The sequence below is a fragment of the Enoplosus armatus genome, chromosome 7 (genome assembly GCF_043641665.1).
Source record: "Enoplosus armatus isolate fEnoArm2 chromosome 7, fEnoArm2.hap1, whole genome shotgun sequence".
In the NCBI taxonomy this organism is placed as follows: domain Eukaryota; kingdom Metazoa; phylum Chordata; class Actinopteri; order Centrarchiformes; family Enoplosidae; genus Enoplosus; species Enoplosus armatus.
In genome coordinates this window covers 9,058,458-9,079,909 of record NC_092186.1, presented here as the reverse complement: position 1 = coordinate 9,079,909, position 21,452 = coordinate 9,058,458, and the positions used below count along the sequence as shown (strand labels likewise).

The following is a 21,452-nucleotide window of genomic DNA, read 5'->3' as shown; positions in this document are numbered from 1 at the left end:
TGTATATTTATTGTAGACAATAATATATAGATAAATAATAGATAAATATCAATGTATATTTGTATATTTATGGATGGTGTGTGTTGGTGTACTCTTGTCAATCCAGTAAGAAAAGTAAAAACTGGGCTCAACCGAAACGGCGGATGAATTTCAATACATGGGAATATTTGGGAACAATATATTCAATATACATGTCTTTGTGTCTGTTCCACTGACACATTCTGGGTAGTTTACTCCTTTAAGAACGAGAAATAAACAAAATAACAAATTGTATATACATTTATTAATTAGTTAGAAAATCCTTGGAAGACTGCAAACCTCCAAGAGGTGGGTAACCTGGTGTACTGCCTGGAGCTTGATGAAGCAGACGTTCCTCCACTCAAGAGAGAGCCAGTAAAAAAGCACATTCAGCAAGGACGGAAGGAGGACAAGATCCCTGGTGTAAAAGGGGAGTTTGAATTCAAGAAAAAGAGAACTCAACCACGGAAGATGCTGTTCAGCATCTCTCAGACGACACCTGAGGAGTCCCAGCTTCCCACAGCACCTGTGGAGCCACAGTCAGCTGTAACACCTGAACCAGTGCTGGTTGTAACATCTGGAACACAGCCTAAGCTGACATCTGGACCAAAGCCAACTGTGATACCCAAATCACAGCTTGCTTTGACACCCAAAGAATTTCAGCCTGCTGTGACACCAGTGAAACCACAGCCTGCCGTGACACCAGTGAAACCACAGCCTGCCGTGACACCAGTGAAACCACAGCCTGCTGTGAACCCTGAAGAATCACAGCCTGCAGAGGCTCCTGAAATACAGCCTGCTGTGACACACAAAGAGTCAAAGCCTGTGGTGACAACAGAACCACAGCAGGCTGCTGGTGTGAAAACCAGTGATGAGTTGGAGATCTACCTTGAGAAGACCCAACAGGGTCTGATTCAGATTCCTGAGCTGGAGCTACATTGGCTCATGGGCAAGAAGGAGGAGAAGATATCATCACTGGTGAAAGAAATGAGGTAGCTCAATGAGATAGAGCAGAAAGAACTGCCCGAAAATCAATCATCATACCGTCAGGTTGAGCTTTCCAAAAAAGGGAAGACGGAAAAGGATGCTGTCCTTAAAATTGAAAAGCTAGAGGAAGCTCTCAAAACTGAAAAAGTTAGGCGGAAAGAGGCAGAGACATGTCTGGTCCAACAAATAGAGGAAACCTCCAGACTGAAGGCTTCACTTGTCCAGGCGGATAAAGACCTGGAGAACAAGAGACGCCAGTGGGAGGAGGACAGGGCCTGTCTCCTGACTGAGCAAATGGAGGCCACCTCCAGAATGAAGGCAGCATTGAACCAGGCACAGGAGGACCTGGATAATGACAGACACCTGTGGCAAGACGAAAAGTCCTGTCTCCTGGAGTCTATCACAGCCATCAATAAGACCCTTGAGGAGAAGGAGGAAGAGAGAGCGAAATCCAGGTGTGGCTTGATGTAGAGACTAATGAATCTAGAAAATCAGGTAGAGGATGTCCAGATAAAAACAAAGAAGAAGTCTCTGAGGAAAAGATTTCTCCACGTTTTTAGAAAGAAATGGAGGGACCCCTACTCCCTCTGACCGCTAACCTCCTCTGTCACACCCATTCAACCTACACCCCCCTCCCCAAGACTCCCAACTAAACTAGGTTAGACTATTGACTAATGTTTAAAATCAGAAACTTTTCTGTCTGAAATGCTGGGTAAATTGAAGGGGTGTAATCACGTGCACGTCACAGAACTGCAGGGCTATTTAAAAACCAGCATTAATGAAAAAAGTAACATCTGCACACTGACTCTGAGCCACAAAATGTCATCAAATCTTTGGGGGATAAAGAACATCTTAAGAATTCAAGAAGGTACAAAAAGAATCTTAAAATGGATAGATAACCCAATAAAGTTAGATCAGAAAACTCTGCACACATATGCATTGTATTTGTACTTTTAACATACACAAGCATTTATGTGTCATGGTCAAGAATATGAAGAGATAACAACAAGAAGCTATACCTTAAATAAATCCAAATATGAATTTACAAAACAGACTTCTTGGTGTTTTCAAGAATGCTGGGTGAACAATGTAGGACTAACGGTACTAAACATGCAGCTAAAGCAACACAGGAGCTATTTCTTGTTGAACAGTGTCACCTGACATCCAACTGAGACTAAAGGCAAAACCCTCAAATGATTATTGCAATGTCTCAAATTAAATATACACCAATTTCTGATGTTTGACAAGTTGATGATTCACCCATGATAGGTGAGTGGGAAAGCTACGATGAATAATGAAATTAGGTGGTGAATTCTTCTTTTAGTTGTTTTTTTTCACGTGGCAGAAATGGGCTTCCATATATTTGTGCACCTGGAGAGAGGCAATATAACGCGTCGTTGTGTTGGTGAAATGTTGTTGTTCAGGGCCACCGTACAATAGAGCAACAGGATCATCAAGACGGTTTCAGGTTTCATTATTTTCATAACGCGTATAGTATGAAACCTGTACTGTTGCTTTTTTACTATTGAAGAAGGACTCCGAATAGGACGCAGTTGCACTTACAAGGTACTGTGGTTGACTGGTCTCAGACATGGCATCTGACATATTACAGTCAGCTTTGTACTTACTGTTAGTTTGCAGATAAAGCAAATTTGTTTTATGTTGCTGTTGGTTTGAGTATTTTATTTGGAAGGTAAGACAGTTCCACATTGTTTTTTCCCCCCATTTACCGATTTTACTTTAACGTACTTGAACATCTGCTGATCTGTTAATAGTGTCACCAGTAACAGTAATGACGTTGATGTATTCTTTATTTTTATTGCTCATTAGATTCAGTATGGCAGAGGTACTTTATCGAATCCCCTTCTAAGTTGCTCCTTTGTTTATCAAAACTTGCTCTGCCAATAATTATCTGAAATATGATCTTCTCTACTTCCTACCCCCCCCCCCCCCCCCACTTCTGGTGTCTTTTGCTCAGACCACACCCATCATCGAACGCCTTTATTTTGATCTAAACTACACAGCTGTAAATTGTGTCGCGACTGCATCTTGCACGCTTGTGTATTGATCCATTCATGCCAGCAGGTTTTATTTTGGGTCCCTTCTTCAGTCGAAACAGTTGATAAAAGCAGAATTTGAGAAAGGGTATTGGCTCAAACTGTTTTGCTCCAGCGTTGGTTAAAATGCACTTAACAATCAGAGCATGTCTGACTCATGTTGTAGGATTGATTGTGTAGGCTCTAGGTAATTTGCTCTCATGATTTCTCATGATTTGACACTCCACGTTTTTTCTGAAAAAGGGTATGATAGAACAGTTGTTCTTCAAAATAAAATGAAACTTTAATCTTGTTTAGTGATCATCTGCCTCATACCAAAGTTAATATAATTATCCTTGATTGACTCAAGCAACTTAAAAAGCCATAATTTACATGCAATTAATTACTCAAACACAACGGGGTGTGAAAGACAGTCATACACTCAACATGAAACTGCTTCACATCACTCTACAAAATAACACACACTTCCTCGTCCACCTGTCTTCTTACTCCAGTTCCAACCTTTATATCAGGTCAGAGCTCCCACTGCTGTCAGCAGTACTTCCTCTCCAGCATGGTTCAGAAGGTGGCAGTGATCGGCGCAGGGATTTCTGGTCTGACCAGCATCAAGACCTGTTTGGATGAAGGTCTGGAGCCCACCTGCTTTGAGAGCAGCCATGACATTGGAGGTCTATGGAGATTTAAGGTGCAGTATTAGCTGTACAGTACAATATAAGAAAGTGTGCCTGAAAATGTTTCATGGGCTCATGTCACATTTTTGCATCTGTATCTTATCCAGTTTTAATCCGCTGTTCCATATAAATATGGTGCTGATTTTGATGAACGTACTGGCTTTTTTTTAACTCATCAACTTCCATTATAGTCCCAAGGTCATGACAGCAACATACTGAGTTATTAATGTGCACTACTTTATCTGTCCATTTTTACCTCTGTTTCACACTGTCTGTCTGCAGGACGATCCAGAGCCTGGACGGGCCAACATCTATTTCTCTGTGATCCTCAACAGCTCCAAAGAGAGGATGGCCTTCAGTGACTTTCCTCCCCCAGCTGAGCTCCCCAACAACATGCACCACTCTGAGGTGCTGCAATACCTGCGTCTCTATGCCCAGGCCTTCAAACTGCTGCAGCACATACGCTTCCAGGTTAGGGGTCATTTTCTTTTGTAGTATGTGTGTTCCAGTTCAGAGGCTGCGTCATACAGAGGACCCTGCCCACAGAGGAGCGTCCTTCAGAGGACCTGAAGTTCAGAGACACCAAAGAGAGTGGCAAAAGAGAATTCCTGTCAACTTGTAAAGTCAAACATTTCCAGATGTCGTATTTACGTACTGCAGTGGCTTCTTATTGGTCTAGGTCAAGTGATATATGTGCCAGAATTATGACCACCTGACTGCAAATACCCGGCCAATACACCACGACCAATAGATATTTCCTGACTTAATGAGTTTACTAGCATTGCTTGAAAGCTCCATCAAACAGCTGAACAGTACACAACGGATTCTGGGATACTGAAGGCTGCAAAGGACACTCAGGTTGTATCCTTTAAATTCAGGCTTCATTTCTGGGTCCCATTTGGAGGTTAGTTAAAATAGCACTGGCCTTTTTGGCCTTTTTCATGTAGTGAAAGCATATTACCAGGATGTATTACCTACATACATGGATGTTGCATGTTTTGTCACAAACAAAGTTGGGGGAAAGTGTGGTGGATCAAGAAGCTCTTTCTGAATTTTGTTTTTTTGTCTGGCTGTGTGTGTGTGTGTGTGTGTGTGTGTGTCAGACTAGTGTGATCAGCGTGAGGCAGAGATCGGATTTTGCTGCGACAGGCCAGTGGGAGGTGGAGACAGAGAGCAAAGAGGGTCAGAGGAAGACTCATGTTTTTGATGCAGTGATAGTTTGCACAGGACACTTCACTGAGCCTCACCTGCCACTCAAAGACTTCCCAGGTACCAGGAATCATTTTCACTCATTTTCATTGGCTTCATCATGAAAATGTCAATAATGCTGCACAATAGAAAACAGTTCCACTCAGGTCTCAGTTTCACTCTGATCTCAGTGAGATCTCAGATTAACTAAAGGTTATAATAATAATGAAACTGCTCTTGTGTTTAAAATAATATCAACAATAAGTATCAACACACACATTAACCAACTCCCATTATTGTTGTTCCCAAATCCCTCTGTGATCCTTTGCTTATTTTAACTGCTTTTCGACATGGCTATTTCTTATAACCTAGAATAGTAATGTTTGTGAGTGTCTCAGTCTCACATCTGACATACAATCAGTAATCATGCATTAAGTAAGCAGTGGAATGATTTATTGATTTATTTGTTGTTCTTTGATTCCCCGTTTCAGGTATTGAGAGCTTTGAAGGCAGATATTTCCACAGCTGGGATTACCGTAACGCAGAGGGTCTGCAGGGGAAAAGAGTGGTGGTGATCGGGATTGGGAGTTCTGGAGGTGATATTGCTGTGGATGTCAGTAGAGTTGCTGAGAAGGTACAACACTAAACTGCATTTCTGTATTAGTGTGTGTATATTGGTGATGCTTTTAACTGAACAGTTTGTGATGCCGGAAATGTAAAAGTTAATAAGGTGTGGACATTTACCCTTGCTATGCTAATCTGATGCAGGTGTACCTCTGTATCAGGAGCGGAGCTTGGGTTGTGAGCCGTGTCGGACAGGGGGGGCTCCCTGTAGACATGTTAGGGACGTCCCGCATGGATATGATGCTCCAGAAGCTCTTCCCCTCGTGGATCGCCAGGATGCTGGAAAAGAAAGTGAATAAAGTGTTTGATCACGGACTATACGGCCTGAAACCGAAACATGGGTAACAAAATCATATTTTAGTCACAAACACTGTCAACTAACTGACCAATCCAGAGATAGCTTTATATTAGCTTTAATCCTTGTGATGCACAGTCATCGAGTTTGCAGACAAGCAGAAATTCATATTGTAGATCATTTTGTCACCTGGAATATGATTTATACAAATGTCACGATGAGCTGAAATAGTCCATACAATGAATAAACAGTGAAAGAAAGGAGCAAAGTTATAACATAACAATATTAACATATTTTACTAGACTTACTTGTGATTTTATTCATTACTGAGGGAAACATAATAGTGTGTTCTTTCATTCCATTAAACAACAAGTGTTATCACCGCCAGTTTTGATATTAACAATAAAATGTGGCTGATAATCGTGGGTCCTTCATGACCTGAAGGCCTCCTTCCCAAATGAGACAGGTCTGACTAATGGTCCATTTAGCCGCTCCTTCTCAGCTTGTGAAGTCAAACCTTTTAGATTTCCGTTGGTTTAATGTATATATCATGTTTCTGTGGCTCCTGGCCGCTCCTTGCACGGCATCCAAGGGTTCACTCACGCAGCTCTGATGTTCTGTTGGCAGGATTTTTGCACAGAACGCCGTAGTGAGTGACGACCTGCCAGCTCGGATCCTCTCAGGCCGTGTTCAGGTGAAGACAAACGTGAAAGAGTTCTGTGGTTCCAGTGTGGTCTTTGTCGATGGGAGCACCATAGACAAGGTGTGTAGTACAGTATTATTAGTGCATTAACATTTCTGTCACTCAGCAGAAATATCAGGTCTGTGTCATATAACAAGGACAATATTGTTTGTCTTGATCCTGTGATAAATTAGTCTAGTTGTGTATGTGTGTCCCATTCAGGTGGATGTGGTGGTGTTTGCCACAGGGTACAACTACAGCTTCCCCTTCTTGCCCTCAGCTCTGCAGGCTAAATGTGGTTACAGACTGCGTCTCTACAAGCACGTGTTTCCTCCTGCACTGACCTGGCCTACTCTGGCAGTGGTGGGCTTCGTCCACGGCCTCGGATCTATCACCCCACTGGCTGAGATGCAGGCCCGCTGGGCTACAAGAGTGTTTAAAGGTAAACTTTAATGGTAATTTGATACCTTGTGCTCTCTGCTCTTGCTGCTAAAAGATAAAGACCTGACTGACTTTGTTTGGCGTTTGTTTGTTTACACATACAGAACAGGCTTTAAAATAAGCACAGTGTAGTCATTATGTAAAAGAGATTTGAAATGCCTTTCAATTAAAACAAATCAAACAACGAAAAACAGTGAAATACATTACACGTGGTAAGATATATTTCCTTTTTATGAATGCATTTACTGTGTCAGAATTAAATGGAAAATATATGTTAAAAGTACAGTTATTTAGACTTTTGTCTTAAAAGTAAATAGGTGAATTGTTTTTCATTGTGACATGAATTGTCCATGCCATATTAAAATTAAATCACTACACAGAAAACAAAGTGAGGAAGTGTATTATATGTCAGTGTTGTCAACAGACGGTAGAAAAGGACACTCATACTAGGTCTCTTCTTATAGTAATTTTATGAAATTTAGCACTTTGTTGCGTTTTTCAGAGCAAAAGGGACAAAATCTTTTCAGTGTCAGTCTCCCTTTCTTAGCATTATTTAGTTTAGCTGTCAACACTTACCAAGAATTCTCCCAAAAAGATCCCTCTAAGTGTCTGTTTGTACGGCCTCCTGCAGTATAATCCATCCCTTAAACCTGTAGACAGTCGAAATGTAAGTGCTTTCTGTGCATGACAAATGAAAAACAATTCACTCAGTTATTAAAGACAAAAAGGCAAATTATTGTCTTTAACATGTGTTTTTCATTGAATTATGACAGTAAATACATACAGAAAAAGGAAATACATATAACAATGTGTGTTGTATTTCACTTAATTTCTTTGCTGGATTTGTTATTATTTTGGCATTTTAAATCTTCCTCAGTATTCAGGTCTGATGGTTTGACTTCAATTCGATTGACTCAGGTATTAATTTAAGACTGATTCACTCGGCTTCCGGTAGGGAACTAAGCAAGATGGCTGACTAGATTGAGAGCTCCCAGCGGTTGGACAAATAAAATCCCCTAAATTCAAAGTAACACGTGTTTATGTTGTAACAGACTAAAGTATGAGTGGGGGAATTAAAGTAAAGAACAAAAAGATGCAAGAAAAGCAAGAAAATGAAAGGACCGACTCGAAGTGCCACGAACGAAGACAAAAACAAGAAAGATGGCGTAGACGACACAACTGAGGCCCTTCAGGTGGGACTTAAAAGTATAAGTACACAAATCAGCAACTTGGGAACGGAGCTAAAAGCAGACTTCACAACATTCAAAGAGGAATTCAAGCGGGATATGAAAGAAGAGCTGGCTGAATCTGATTTAAAGCATCTATGTGAGAGGAGTCCAACTGTTAGGGAGACAAACAAAATATTAGAGCTAGAATGAGTGGAGGGACCCATAGTGGGTTATTCCCCATATCTAGGAGGGGGCCCTTTCTTAATGTTAGGCATCCCCCCTCAATCAACAAAGGGATTCGGGATCAGAGGTGGAGAGAGAATTCCCTTGTGTGGGAGTTTTTTTTTGCTTCTAGTAGGTAAGATTCTTTTGTTTGTTAACATGTTCTGGTTCAGTGTTTTGAGCCATTTTGTTGTTGTTTTGAGGGGATGCAGTGAAATCAATCACATCAAGTATAATGATGCAGTATCACGGACTTAAGCTGATGTCTTTAAATGTTAATGGTCTGGGTAATCCAATTAAAAGGGCCAAAGTAATGACAAAATTGAAGAAAGAAAAAATGGATATTACTTATCTACAAGAAACCAATCTATCAAAACAAGAGCATGAGAAACTGAAAAGATTTGGTTATAAAAATACATATTATAGTTCACATACTAATAGTCATAAGAGAGGGGTAGCAATCTTGTTGTCAAACTCAGTTAAATTCAAAAACTACAAAGAAATAAAAGACAAAGAAGGACGATATATCATAGTAAAGGGCAAAGTGGAAAATAATGTCATGACACTGGTGAATATCTATGCACCACCCGATAGTGATTTTTCAAAACCTTATTTGATATTATTGCAATGGAGGCAGAAGGAATTTGAATATATGGAGGGGATCTAAATGTGGTGTTGAATCACAACCTCGATACAACAAGCAAAAACAAGAATAAAAAACAATCAACAATACTACTTAACACTGCTTGGGAAGAAATTGGCTTGATTGATGTCTGGAGGAATTTTCATCCTCTAGAGAGGGACTATACGCATTATTCTGTACCACACTCAGTTCACTCTAGAATAGACTACTTTTTAATGCAGATTGGGTAACAGATTGTAAAATCGGTGTAGCTGATGTATCAGACCACAGTGCAATATATTTAACAATTCAAATGGACAATAGAAGGAAGGACACAGTGTGGCGACTAAACATTGGGATATTAAATAATAAAACTTCTGTTAATGACATTAAATTGGAAATTAAAAGATATCTGGAGGAGAATGACAATGGCGAGGTAGACCCACCCATACTATGGGATTCACTGAAGGCTGTAATACGAGGCAGGCTGATAGCTAGAACAACGCATATTAAGAAAATTAGAATGGAGACGTATAATAAGTTGATCTCAGACTTGAAAGATTTAGAACAGAAATACAAAAATAACAAGGACCAAGAAATTCATAAACAAATGCGAGTTTTGAGAGGACAAATTGATGAGATAAGGGGCAGAGAAAAAAGCAAGATTTATAAAACAGGCATATTACGAATTGGGCCCTAAATCCACAAAATTACTTGCCAGGAGGCTACGCAAACAACAGGCTGACAGCACTATTCACAAAATTAAAGACCCTTGAACAAACAAGTTGACAAGTGAGACCAAAGCCATAGAGAATATACAGTCATGGAAAAAATTATTAGACCACCCTTGTTTTCTTCAATTTCTTGTTCATTTTAATGCCTGGTACCACTAAAGGTATATTACCTGAAGAATACAATGAACACGACAAAAAATGCAGCTGATTACATAATACTTTATGTTCTATTTGACATGCTTAAGCTTAATTGTATTCCCAGGGTATATAAGAGGCCATTTCATGCCATAAGCAGCACTGCACATGCAAAGGCCTGGAGTGGTTTCCTGCTTACATTCAAGCCGTAGCACAACTCAGAAGTTGTCAGCTCTCACATAATGCCTAAAACAAAAGAATTATGTGAAGCCACAAAGGCAGCCATCTTGGCACTGCTGGAAATTGGCATGAGTGAGAGACAGGTAGCCAAAAAACTGAAGATCTCCAAGACAGCCGTTCATTACACCAAGAAAAAACAAGCCGAACATGGTACTACCAAATTGCTAGCTGGTCGAGACAGGAAACGTCTTTCTACCCCACGAGATGACCGTGCACTCACCCGTTCCTGTGTCAGGAATCGTCGTCAGACCTCCAGGGACCTTAAAAATGAGTGGGCACTGTCGAGAAATGTGACTTGTTCGGCAAGGACAGTTCGAAACCGACTTCTTGAAGCTGGTCTGAAGTCACACAGGGCACGGAAGAAGCCCTTCATCAACGAAAGGCAGAGGAAGGCCCGGTTACTCTTTGCTAGGGATCACAAGGATTGGACTGATGATGATTGGGCTAAGGTTCTCTTCAGTGATGAATCCAATTTTGAGTTGATGCCCACTCCAGCCAACTTACTGGTTAGGAGGAAGCCTGGGGAAGCCTACAAACCAGACTGTCTTGCCCCTACAGTAAAACATGGGGGTGGATCAGTGATGATCTGGGGTTGTTTCAGTATGGGTGGAACAGGGCAAATGCAATTGTGTGAAGGGCGAATGAACCAGGTCATGTACAGGGCTACTCTTGAAAACAGTCTTCTTCCATCAGCTGGAAAACTCTTTCCTGCCTCGAATGACTGGATTTTCCAACAAGACAATGCCCCTTGCCACACGGCAAGGTCAGTTAAAGCCTGGATGGAGAACCAGAACATTCGAACCATGCCTTGGCCTGCTCAATCACCAGATCTAAATCCAATGGAAAACCTGTGGAAAATCATCAAACTCAAAATGGAGAACCACAAGCCCCAAAACAAAGCAAATTTGTTTGAATTTGTGCAACAGGAATGGGCTGCTGTGACAGCAGAACAATGTCAGAAGCTGGTAGAGAGCATGCCAAGACGCATGGCTGCAGTCATCAAAAACAATGGTTATGCAATCAAGTACTAACTCCTGTGTGTATCATGTGACTAAAACAGACAGAAAAGAAAACATGGAATGCCTAAAAGCACTGTTTTTGGCAGTACAATGCCATAGCTATTGATGTAAGAACTTAAGTGATTTTGGTTATTATCAAGAAAACCATGGAAAATGGCTAGATATCAGCTCTTAAATTAAACTCTTATGAGCTATTTTTGTTGTTATCATTATATTTGTCCAAACAAATGTACCTTTAGTGGTACCAGGCATTAAAATGAACAAGAAATTGAAGAAAACAAGGGTGGTCTAATAATGTTTTCCATGACTGTATTTCAGGAATATTATAAAGAGCTATATACGCAAACATCTACAATAGATGGGGAATCAATGAGGGCTTTTTTAAGTACACTAGATCTACCCTGTATTGGAAAGACACAAATCAAGACAATTACAGATAAAATATCACTGGAGGAGATAGAGAAGGCAATTGGCAGGTCAAAAACAAATAAAGCACAAGAAACTGGCTTAAAATTGACCCACCCAGACACAGACAATGGTTAGATATAGTGCAGGAAATATATGTGATGGAAAGAATGACCTATTCTCTCAGAGTGAAAGAAGATGTGTTTAACAGAAAATGGGGAAAATGGATTAGGTTTACGAATAGGGACATTGGCACTGTATAACTTTATTGATAATAATGTAAATTGTGTAATGATTTAATAAGCAAATACCAGCAAACTATGTATGGACTGTAACCCCCCCTTTACAACATGTTTCACTATGTTTGTTTGTTTTGTTTTCTTTGTTGTTGTTATTGTGGTTGTTGTGATTGTATTTATATGTAAAAAGACACTAAAAACTAAAATGAAGACTGATTCACTCAAATTCTCCCAAGGTTTAACAAATTTACCCTCTGAGGAAACCATGCTAGAGGAGATTGAGGAGGACACAGCAACCATGAGTCACAGGTAAGACATAAATCATTTATAAAGTTGAATGAATGATATGTTAAATTTGCCATGATCTTCACATGACAGAATGAAATCGATCCACTACATTCCACTAAACGGTGATGTCTACATCGTACATCGCAGCATTCTTATAATACATATACATTCCTCTTCCACAAGAAAAACATGACCCTGTTTAACTCTAAGAAAACAAAAATATAACATCAAAATGTCAATGAGGACTTTTCTTTACTGCTCTTCATCCATTTTGTCAGATACTGGGGCCAATTTTGTTTGGAGCCAGTATTTAGTAGAACTGCATTTTAAGGAATTTATGCGTTAGCTTTTGACCACGATGGGGACAGTTTGTTTCATGACCATGATTTGAACTGTCTTATGGCAACTTTTAAAACTCTTTGGTTCATCTCTTTTTGCTTCTGTGTCTCGTAGATATGCTTGCTCTGAACGCACCCCCATCCAGGTGGACTACATACCTTACCTGGACTCTCTGGCAGAGCAGGTGGGGGTTCGACCAAACATACTGTGGCTCTTGCTGAAGGACCCCAAACTGGCGTTGCAGGTTTTGCTGGGTCCCTGTACTTCATATCAGTACCGCCTGACTGGACCGGGCCAGTGGGTTGGAGCCCGTCAGGCCATTCTCACTCAGTGGGAGCGGGTGCTTCGGCCTTTCAGGACCAGAGTGGTACCAGAACCAGAGAGCAGACCGTCTTCTAGATGGAGCATCGTAGTGACTTTGTCAGTTGCAGCGCTACTGTGCTGCTGTTTCTACAATAAGCACTGCCCCTCCTCCTTCTTTCCTCTCACATTCTGTAAATCTTGAAATGTTTCTAAAGCTTACACGATATTCAAATTTCTCCTCTGGTGTGGTGTGTGCCAATCCAATTAAGCATTACTAGGAAACTGGCCTTTTCTACTTTTGAATTCCAAGAAAGCTGAAGTCTATGGAATATTATATCATTCAAAAAGGTTTACTTTTAGACAACAAATCTGACCTGATTTTATATCTAGCCATCATACATAACCATCGAGGCTAAAAGCTGGTTACATTTTGTTCAAAAGTGAATGTTTAGTAGACGCTGAGCTCACACCACGCCATTGTTTCGACATCATTTCAACAGCTATAAGTTTAAATATATAAATTTAATTGCCATTAAATCAACAGCTAAGCTATGATATAGACGTCTATTAAACTTTCACTTATATAAATGTACCTTGAACCCAAATTATGCTTTTGATTTGGCTTGATCAGACAGGAAATAGCTTATGAGCTTCATGTCTGTCACTCAAAAACCACCCCTCAGTAAACACACCTGTGTTCAGTTGATGTAAGCAGCTTTAAAATCCAGTATCCATGCAACTTTAAGTGGCCAGAAAAAGATATGGACATAATTCTTACAATTCTTTCGACGACCTCTTTAATGGCACGTGTTGGAGAATCATTTTGCATCGATAGGGGGAAATTATACAACCCTGTTTTCAATTTTCTGAAATAACTTTGATAATTATGAGTTAGATCAGGATTATTTTAAGATAAATATGCCCTGGGAACAGGAGATGGTTTCATCTCTTTTAAAGATGCAATGTGCTCTTGGCCAAAGTTCAGAAAGCTCTAGATAAGAAAATGTAACTTGCTGTACTAGGACTAGGTTTCAAAGCTGCAGTGTGTGTTTAAAAACAAAATAAATTGGTAAAGGTAGGATGTTTCTAAAAAAGAAATGAGAAATGTCTTTTTAAAATGCCAACATGCCCTTAGATCATTAAGGTGTTAGAGAAGAAACCTCCTGAGACTGCTGGGAGATCCTGTGCTGGGGCTGAAGGTCTTCAGAGTATCTGTTTCTCGTTGTATTTTCTCCTTATGTTAAATGATGTACAGATGTAGATTAATCTTGTAAATTCAGATGGATCCTGGCCTAAGCTTTTATAAATCAAATACCGTTTATTGCAACATGAAAGCAAATATACATGCAAAAAGTTGTTTTACAAAAGTTGCACCATGTTGAGGTTGCACTTTGTCTTCTGTTTTTGCATCATCTTGGTACTTATTGAACAGGGAGCCCTCACTGCCTTAATTACTCTAGTGACACTGTAACCCCTCTGTGTCTGACCCTGTGTTTCAAGTTACCTCTGTATCCATATGAACTGGACAATACAATTATATTGCATTTTGTAGTAATGCTTTCATGACTCCAAAAATCATGGTTAGATCAACAATTCACTTCCCAGAAAAGTTTGTGTTACATTTACTTCCTAACGTCTTCACTTGTTCTGACGACCCACAGTGGATCAATCGTCAACCTGCTGTGTTTGTATGTTAAAACCTGACTGATTAACTGATTTGAAGAGAGGAGCTTTTGTCCATTATTCCTCTCTCACTGTGAAGAAGAGGTAAGGCTGATAGTTCATGCTGGTGTTGGTATACTTGATATACTGACTGCTCCGTTGAAAGTATTGTTGCTATTGTGTGGGCAAGTGAAGGCTGCATTCATGCATGTGTTTCTGTGTTGGTGAGCGAGAGGCAGTGGAATGTCACCAACTACATATACTGTACTTAAGTACAAACTTGAGTACTTGAGTATTTTCCTCTCGTGAGACTTTCTACTTCTACTCCACTACATTTCAGAGAGAAATGTTGTACTTTTTACTCCACTACAATTATTTGACTGCTTTAGTTACTAGTTATGCACACAAGAAATATGAAAATGTACAGCTGAAGCGATTTGTTGAGTAATCGGAAAATTGATTGGTAACTATTTTGATAAAAGTAATTTTTCATGCAAAACATTTCATGGTTCCAACTTCTCAAAAGTGAAGATTTGCTGCTTTTCCTTTTAATTATTTTGATCATTTTAATTTATTTGTAATGTGTAATGTAATGTAAAAAGGCCCGCCATACCCATATGTTAGCATGTTCTTCCTCTGGGCACTGTCTAATGTTTACAGTCCAGTTGTTTTACACACAGAAAATGCTTTCGTGCATTTTTTAAAATCAAAATAGGTACAAAATAACAAACTGCTATACAATTGCACTGTAAAAAACACATACAGTACACAATATATCCTTCCTGGGTTTCTGACTGCTCACCAGGATGAAAATAATCCAAACAAAATATTTTACTGTGTATAATGAAATGAAAATTAACCCTGAAATAGGACCTTTACCAAATCTGTGTTCATATCAGTATAACTTGTTTTTATACATAGAAACTTGTTTTTATTTCTGCAAAAAAATATGCTTCCACACAAGGAAAAATATATAATTTGTTTTTTACCCAGCAAACGCCTCTATAACGGCCCCCTTTGGAAGCCAATAAAGATAGACTTCTTCATTTGTTGGATGTGACTGATGTGTTTGCTGCAAGCATCACCTGTTTGTTTTTTTATCATTTCAAAAGTCCATCTCGTACTTGACATGTCATTTCACTTTCTGAATAACTCTTGCTAACCTGAATCTTGATAGTTTCTTCTTTATTGTTCCCAATTAAATCAGATTCCCAGTCCTATTGCTGGCATTTGTTACACCTGTGGAAAAGTCTTTCTGTGGAAAAGGTCTATTCAAGGGTATGGATAGAACAATTCTCTAAAATAGCATGAAAATTTAATCTTGTTTACTACACATCTGTCTCATACTTAAATTAATTTAATTATCCTTGATTGACTCAAGCAACTTAAAAAGCCATCATTTATATGCAAATGAATTACTCAAACACAACGGGGTGTGAAAGACAGTCATATGCTCAACGTGAAACTGCTTCACATCACTCTACAAAACAACACACTCTTCCTCTTCCACCTGTCTTCTTACTCCAGTTCCACCTTTATATCAGGTCAGAGCTCCCACTGCTGTCAGCAGTACTTCCTCTCCAGCATGGTTCAGAAGGTGGCAGTGATCGGCGCAGGGATTTCTGGTCTGACCAGCATCAAGGCCTGTTTGGATGAAGGTCTGGAGCCCACCTGCTTTGAGAGCAGCCATGACATTGGAGGTCTATGGAGATTTAAGGTGAGGGTCAATGCTTTTATATAAATGATTTTACATTATAAGCTCATATTCCTCACTGCAGTCATTCACCTTTGATTCTTAGAGTACGTTTGTTATGTTAAACCGTGTAAGAATATACATGTAAATGAAATAAAATAAAACCTGGATTTCATGTTGTTGGAAGATTATTTATGCAAAAAAAAACAGAGCTGCCATTCACAGATCAACTGAGAGGACTTTTCACACATTGTTTTGTAGGATTGTCACCAAAGTACCACTCTGTCTTTGGTAGATTGGTTTGCTTATTCAGAAGCATGCAGTATAGTTAAATCATTAATAATTATCATTTATTATTATTTAAATGAGAATGTGTGAACTTGTTGCAGCACTGAAGCAGGATGCAAAAGGCTTTGGGTTTTTTTTTTACTGTTAATATAGACACAATAACAATAATCACAAGCTTTTAATAACAGACTTCCCTACAAGACGCTGAGCATGAGTTGCTTACACAGGAATGCAAGTAGAGAGTCAGTCTTAAAGACTTTTGGTATTGTTGTTTCTAAATACAATATCCTATTTAGAAGCTTTAACTCTCCACCAGACACAATGAAATATCCTTTGAATTAAAGGTCCTTTGAAGTTTGGGAAATGTGTAATACTACTGTAGTGACTATATTATCATATACATTTGTTGTGACACTTTATTGCAGACAAAGTGGAAAAGTGAAATAAAAAAAATTATCTGACACAATCTGTCTTTATGTTGTCCTTCTCCAGGAGAAGCCAGAGCCTGGACGTGCCAACATCTATCAGTCGGTGGTCATCAACAGCTCCAAAGAGATGATGTCTTTCAGTGACTTCCCTCCTCCAGCGGAGCTCCCCAACAACATGCACCACTCTGAGGTGCTGCTGTATGTGCGCCTCTACGCTCAAGCCTTCAAACTGCTGCAACACATACACTTCCAGGTTAGTGACCATGATTGTTTGTACAGGCGACGATAAGAGCTTAAAGCCCAACAGGTCGGGAAGACGGTAATGATGGAACTCACAACCTGCAAGCAAAATACAACAATAGAATCTGGTTACAGAAAATAAATTGGTGAGTTTAAACTTCTTATGGTCATTGATAGTAATGGCTAAAAATTAAATAACACTGGACAGGAATAAAATGAGTCTTGCACCTTTTATAAAATATATTTGTACCGATATAGCCTGTGTTTTTGATTGCTTTTAAGGGAACTGTCACCCAAATGTAAACAAAACGTTCTTTACAGCTAAGTTATTAATGTTTTCAGTTATTACTGTTTTTGCTTTAAAGGTTTGTTTACACGAGTAACACAGCAGCGAAATATGCTTGTATTTTCTATTATTGTCAATTGAGAAACTAGTTTTAAATTCATTTTTCATTTATATTCAGACTCTTCAATTGTGTATGTTAACATAGCTCAAATCTGTATGGTCAAGAAGCAATTTCAATTTTATTTTTAATTCCTTATTTCACAAAATAAATGGGTAACACCTATTAAGCATCTATAATATACATATACATATTTGATAAATGATTTATAACACACTATATTCTCTACATAATAATTATTTAAATGTTAATAAACATACAAAATAAAAAACATATAAAATGTTGTTATATGTGCAGGCATATACAATGCAGTGTGTTATAAACTATTTATTCAGTAAGTGCTAAATATCATGGAGGATCTCAAACACTGTTCGTGTGTGTGTGTGTGTGTGCGTGTGTGTGTGTGTCTCAGACTAGTGTGGTCAGTGTGAGGCAGACCCCAGATTCTGCAGTGACAGGCCAGTGGGAGGTGGTGACAGAGAGCAGAGAGGGTCAGAGGGAGACTCGTGTCTTTGATGCAGTGATAGTTTGTACAGGACACTTCACTGAGCCTCACCTGCCACTCAAAGACTTCCCAGGTACCAGGATACAGTATTTTGTTTCACATTCGAAACACACTGCAGCTGCTGCTACTCCAACTCCACAGACGAGAGCTATGAAAATGAATGATCTTTTTTTCCCATTCCATCTCAGGTATTGAGAGCTTTGAAGGCAGATATCTCCACAGCTGGGATTACCGCAGCGCTGAGGGTCTGCAGGGGAAAAGAGTGGTGGTGATCGGGATTGGGAACTCTGGAGGTGATATTGCTGTGGATATTAGCCGAGTTGCTGAGAAGGTACAATACGAAACTACATTTCTGTACAATGTGTCTTTTTAAAATAGAGCCGTGTTGCTTCATATTAAATAACTTCTGCCATAAAAATGTGATGCTAAAAACATATAAAAGCTGAACACATGGATCTTAACCCTCTCTGTGCTGACCTGACCTGCAGGTGTACCTCAGCACTAGGACCGGAGCGTGGGTTGTCAGTCGTGTCGGACGGGGGGGGCTCCCAGCTGACCTCGTTGGGACTTCTCGAATGGATATGATGATACAGAAGCTCTTCCCCTCGTGGATCAGCAGGATGGTGGAGAGGAAGCTGGACGAAGCCTTTGGCCACAGACTATATGGCCTGAAACCAAAACATGGGTAACAAAATACTTTTATTTGCAGTCAATGTTTCAGTTAAGTGATTACTGAAGTACATGACTAAAAGGTCTACATCCTACCAGTGGGGTCAAAATGTAAAGTTTGTCCTGCAGGTGGCATCAGAGGAAGGCTTAGAAGTGTTCAAGTGTTTTGATATTCCTTCTGCTCAATAAAAAGTCTGAACACAACATGACTTATGCAGCAAGTATGACTTGCTTTTATGTTTTTTATTTTATTTTATATTAAAATGTATTTGTAATAAGGGAGTGTGAACTCTAAATGGGCAATATGTAAATAGCAACATGTTTTCTGGTCTGATTTGAAGCAAAGAGAACAAACCCACTTTTTACTTCCTAGGCGACAGTGGCTTTGACTGTACTGGGCAAGTCTTCCTAATTACTCTAGTGTACTAGTGTAAGTCACTTAGTGTGCTTCTGAGACACTCGTCATATAGTTCCTCAACACAGCTCTGCTGTCCTTTTGGCAGTTTTTTTGCTCAGATCCCTGTTGTGAATGACGACCTGCCAGCTCGGATCATCTCAGGCCGCGTTCAGGTGAAACCAAACGTGAAGGAGTTCTGTGGGTCCAGTGTGGTCTTTGTCGATGGGAGCATCATAGACAAGGTGTGTACAAGTACAAGTCTTGTTGGATTCAGCACCGTCCTTTATTTCCTTGTGAATTATGGATCAAAGTCCAGTTTCTGGTCATAAAAATGAAATGATCGCAAAGTAATTAAATGTTCATTTTCATCTAATCTTAACGTTTTATGTGTGTCCCATTCAGGTGGATGTGGTGGTGTTTGCCACAGGGTACAACTACAGCTTCCCCTTCTTGCCCTCAGCTCTGCAGGTTAAATGTGGTTACAGACTGCGTCTCTACAAGCACATGTTTCCTCCTGCACTGACCCGGCCTACTCTGGCAGTGGTGGGCTTCATCCACGGCCTCGGGGCTATCAACCCTCTGGCTGAGATGCAGGCCCGCTGGGCTGCAAGAGTGTTTAAAGGTAAAGCATAAAAGAGGAAGTAACGATGAGTTTCATTATCAAAACATGGGACCTATTATAGTTTGTGGCATTTACACTGAGGTCTACATTTAGAACTGAAGCTTGGATGATAGAGAAAGATCCTTTCAGTCGCTGCTCTGTAATAAACCCTCATGATATAAGGAGATTATGTTATGAACTGAAGAAAGGGTAAAACCCCCCTAAATCCAGTTTAACCCTCGATGTTTTACAGCTGAGACCTCAAACAGAAGTAATGCGTCATTTTCTCCAGGACCCCAGACAGATCATTAGGGTTAAGATTACTGTCAAAAATCTGTGTTTTTAAAGTTGAGTTTGAGTTGAAGTGTTGTTGTTTTTTCACGCAGGCTTAACGACCCTCCCCTCAGAAGAGACCATGATGAAGGAACTTGAGAAAGACACAGAAACCATGCATCAGAGGTAGGAAATAAATAAACTGAATTGTAGAGATGTTCAAGTTGCGTTGTTGAGATGATCATATACAATCCACTCCACTGTTGTGAATGCAGTTCACTGGGGCTGCAATGAACCATTATTTATCAATCGATCTGTGATGAATCCTTTGGTCTATGAGTGAAATATGTCCATTGTAACATCATACATGACAAGGCAACATCATCAAATGTCTTGTACTGTGGAAGGTCTTTGATTTAATAAAGTCTGTAGATTGAACTGCGTCTGGGAAAACCTTTACTAACTTAACGTCTTGTTGGGGAAGGCATTTTAGCCAAATTTGATTAAATATGGCCTGAAGGGATCCCTAAATAAAAATAAAATAAAAATTGGATTATGACAAAAGTTATGGGTTACATTCACAGTAATTAAAAACATAAGTGGCAACAGCACCATAGCTTACCCCTTTAAGAGAAGCCATGGGATAGAGAGTGTTGAAACCTGCCCAAAACAAAGAGTACACGTAGCAGAGAACAGGACACTGAACCCTGAACTGGTTGTGCTCTCTTTGTAAATCTTTTGTTTTTGGTTAACTTACCTGTTTAAAAGGAGGCTGAAAGAAAACATGAACTGTGTGTTTCTGCATGCATGTATTGTACATAGTACATGGTAATATTATTACTTCACCAATGACCTCTCGGATTTCTCTCTTTTAATATCACATTAAAGTTTGCTTTGAAGCACTGTGTAATCATGTTTATTAATTAAGTCCCATATAATAACTGTTGATTTTTGTTGTTTCCCTCTGTTAGGTTTGCCTGCTCAGAGCGTAACCCCCTCCAGGTGGACTACATACCTTACCTGGACTCTCTGGCAGAGCAGGTGGGGGTTCGACCAAACATACTGTGGCTCTTGCTGAAGGACCCCAGACTGGCGCTGCAGGTTTTGCTGGGTCCCTGCACTCCTTATCAGTATCGTCTGACTGGACCAGGCCAGTGGGCTGGAGCCCGTCAGGCCATTCTCACTCAGTGGGAGCGGGTGCTTCAGCCTTTCAGGACCAGAGTGGTACCAGAACCAGAGACCACACCTTCTACTAGATGCAGCATCATAGTGATTTTCTCAGGTGCCGCCCTGCTGTACTGCTTCTGCTACAATGAACGCCCTCTCTCCTCTTTCTTCTCTCCACCGCCATTCTTCAGATGTTGTTGGGCTTCATGCTAGCTGGAGAAAAAACTTCCAGAGACAAGAGTCCATGTGAGTTTATCATGCTAAAAGGAGAGGTCTTTCACTGACTTGTAACAAAAATAACAATGCCACCATGTGCTGCAGCATTGCTGTCAATAAATAGCCTGAATCATGAAAAAGAGCTCCAAACCATTATTTCTCCATCACTTAGGTGATCAAAACATCTAATGTATGGTTCCCTGAGCAAAGTCTAGTCTTTACTGTTGCAAA

At 39.9% G+C, this 21,452-nt stretch overlaps 2 protein-coding genes across 3 annotated transcripts; both read left to right on the top strand.

The window, feature by feature from the left end:
* Positions 1 to 2,549: 2,549 nt before the first annotated feature.
* LOC139287958 (flavin-containing monooxygenase 5-like) lies at positions 2,550 to 15,386 on the top strand. 2 transcript variants are annotated; one of them, XM_070909176.1, is made up of 10 exons: positions 2,550 to 2,571; positions 3,557 to 3,747; positions 4,016 to 4,204; positions 4,837 to 5,002; positions 5,413 to 5,555; positions 5,690 to 5,886; positions 6,468 to 6,603; positions 6,745 to 6,964; positions 11,985 to 12,057; positions 12,490 to 15,386. In XM_070909176.1, the coding sequence occupies exons 2-10, from the start codon at positions 3,616 to 3,618 to the stop codon at positions 12,878 to 12,880; spliced, it is 1,647 nt and encodes a 548-aa protein (XP_070765277.1). In that variant the 5' UTR covers positions 2,550 to 2,571; positions 3,557 to 3,615; the 3' UTR covers positions 12,881 to 15,386. The 2 variants fall into 2 exon arrangements, 1 of the variants encoding a protein (XP_070765277.1); XR_011597428.1 differs by lacking the exon at positions 12,490 to 15,386 and having other exon boundaries at positions 6,803 to 6,964.
* A 494-nt stretch (positions 15,387 to 15,880) lies between these two features.
* On the top strand, positions 15,881 to 21,218 carry LOC139287719 (flavin-containing monooxygenase 5-like). Its single transcript, XM_070908883.1, has 9 exons — positions 15,881 to 16,057; positions 16,814 to 17,002; positions 17,806 to 17,971; positions 18,087 to 18,229; positions 18,387 to 18,583; positions 19,071 to 19,206; positions 19,367 to 19,586; positions 19,952 to 20,024; positions 20,810 to 21,218. The coding sequence occupies exons 1-9, from the start codon at positions 15,926 to 15,928 to the stop codon at positions 21,216 to 21,218; spliced, it is 1,665 nt and encodes a 554-aa protein (XP_070764984.1). The 5' UTR covers positions 15,881 to 15,925.
* The last annotated feature ends 234 nt before the right edge of the window (positions 21,219 to 21,452 follow it).

Bases quoted from the DNA above. Each gene is read 5' to 3' on its own strand.
- LOC139287719 (XM_070908883.1), top strand. From the start codon at position 15,926: ATGGTTCAGAAGGTGGCAGTGATCGGCGCAGGGATTTCTGGTCTGACC. The intron at 19,207-19,366 runs GTGTGTACAAGT...TGTCCCATTCAG, and splicing joins ATGGGAGCATCATAGACAAG to GTGGATGTGGTGGTGTTTGC. The intron at 19,587-19,951 runs GTAAAGCATAAA...TTTTTCACGCAG, and splicing joins GGCTGCAAGAGTGTTTAAAG to GCTTAACGACCCTCCCCTCA.
- LOC139287958 (XM_070909176.1), top strand. From the start codon at position 3,616: ATGGTTCAGAAGGTGGCAGTGATCGGCGCAGGGATTTCTGGTCTGACC. The intron at 5,003-5,412 runs GTACCAGGAATC...TCCCCGTTTCAG, and splicing joins GCCACTCAAAGACTTCCCAG to GTATTGAGAGCTTTGAAGGC. The intron at 6,965-11,984 runs GTAAACTTTAAT...AATTCTCCCAAG, and splicing joins GGCTACAAGAGTGTTTAAAG to GTTTAACAAATTTACCCTCT.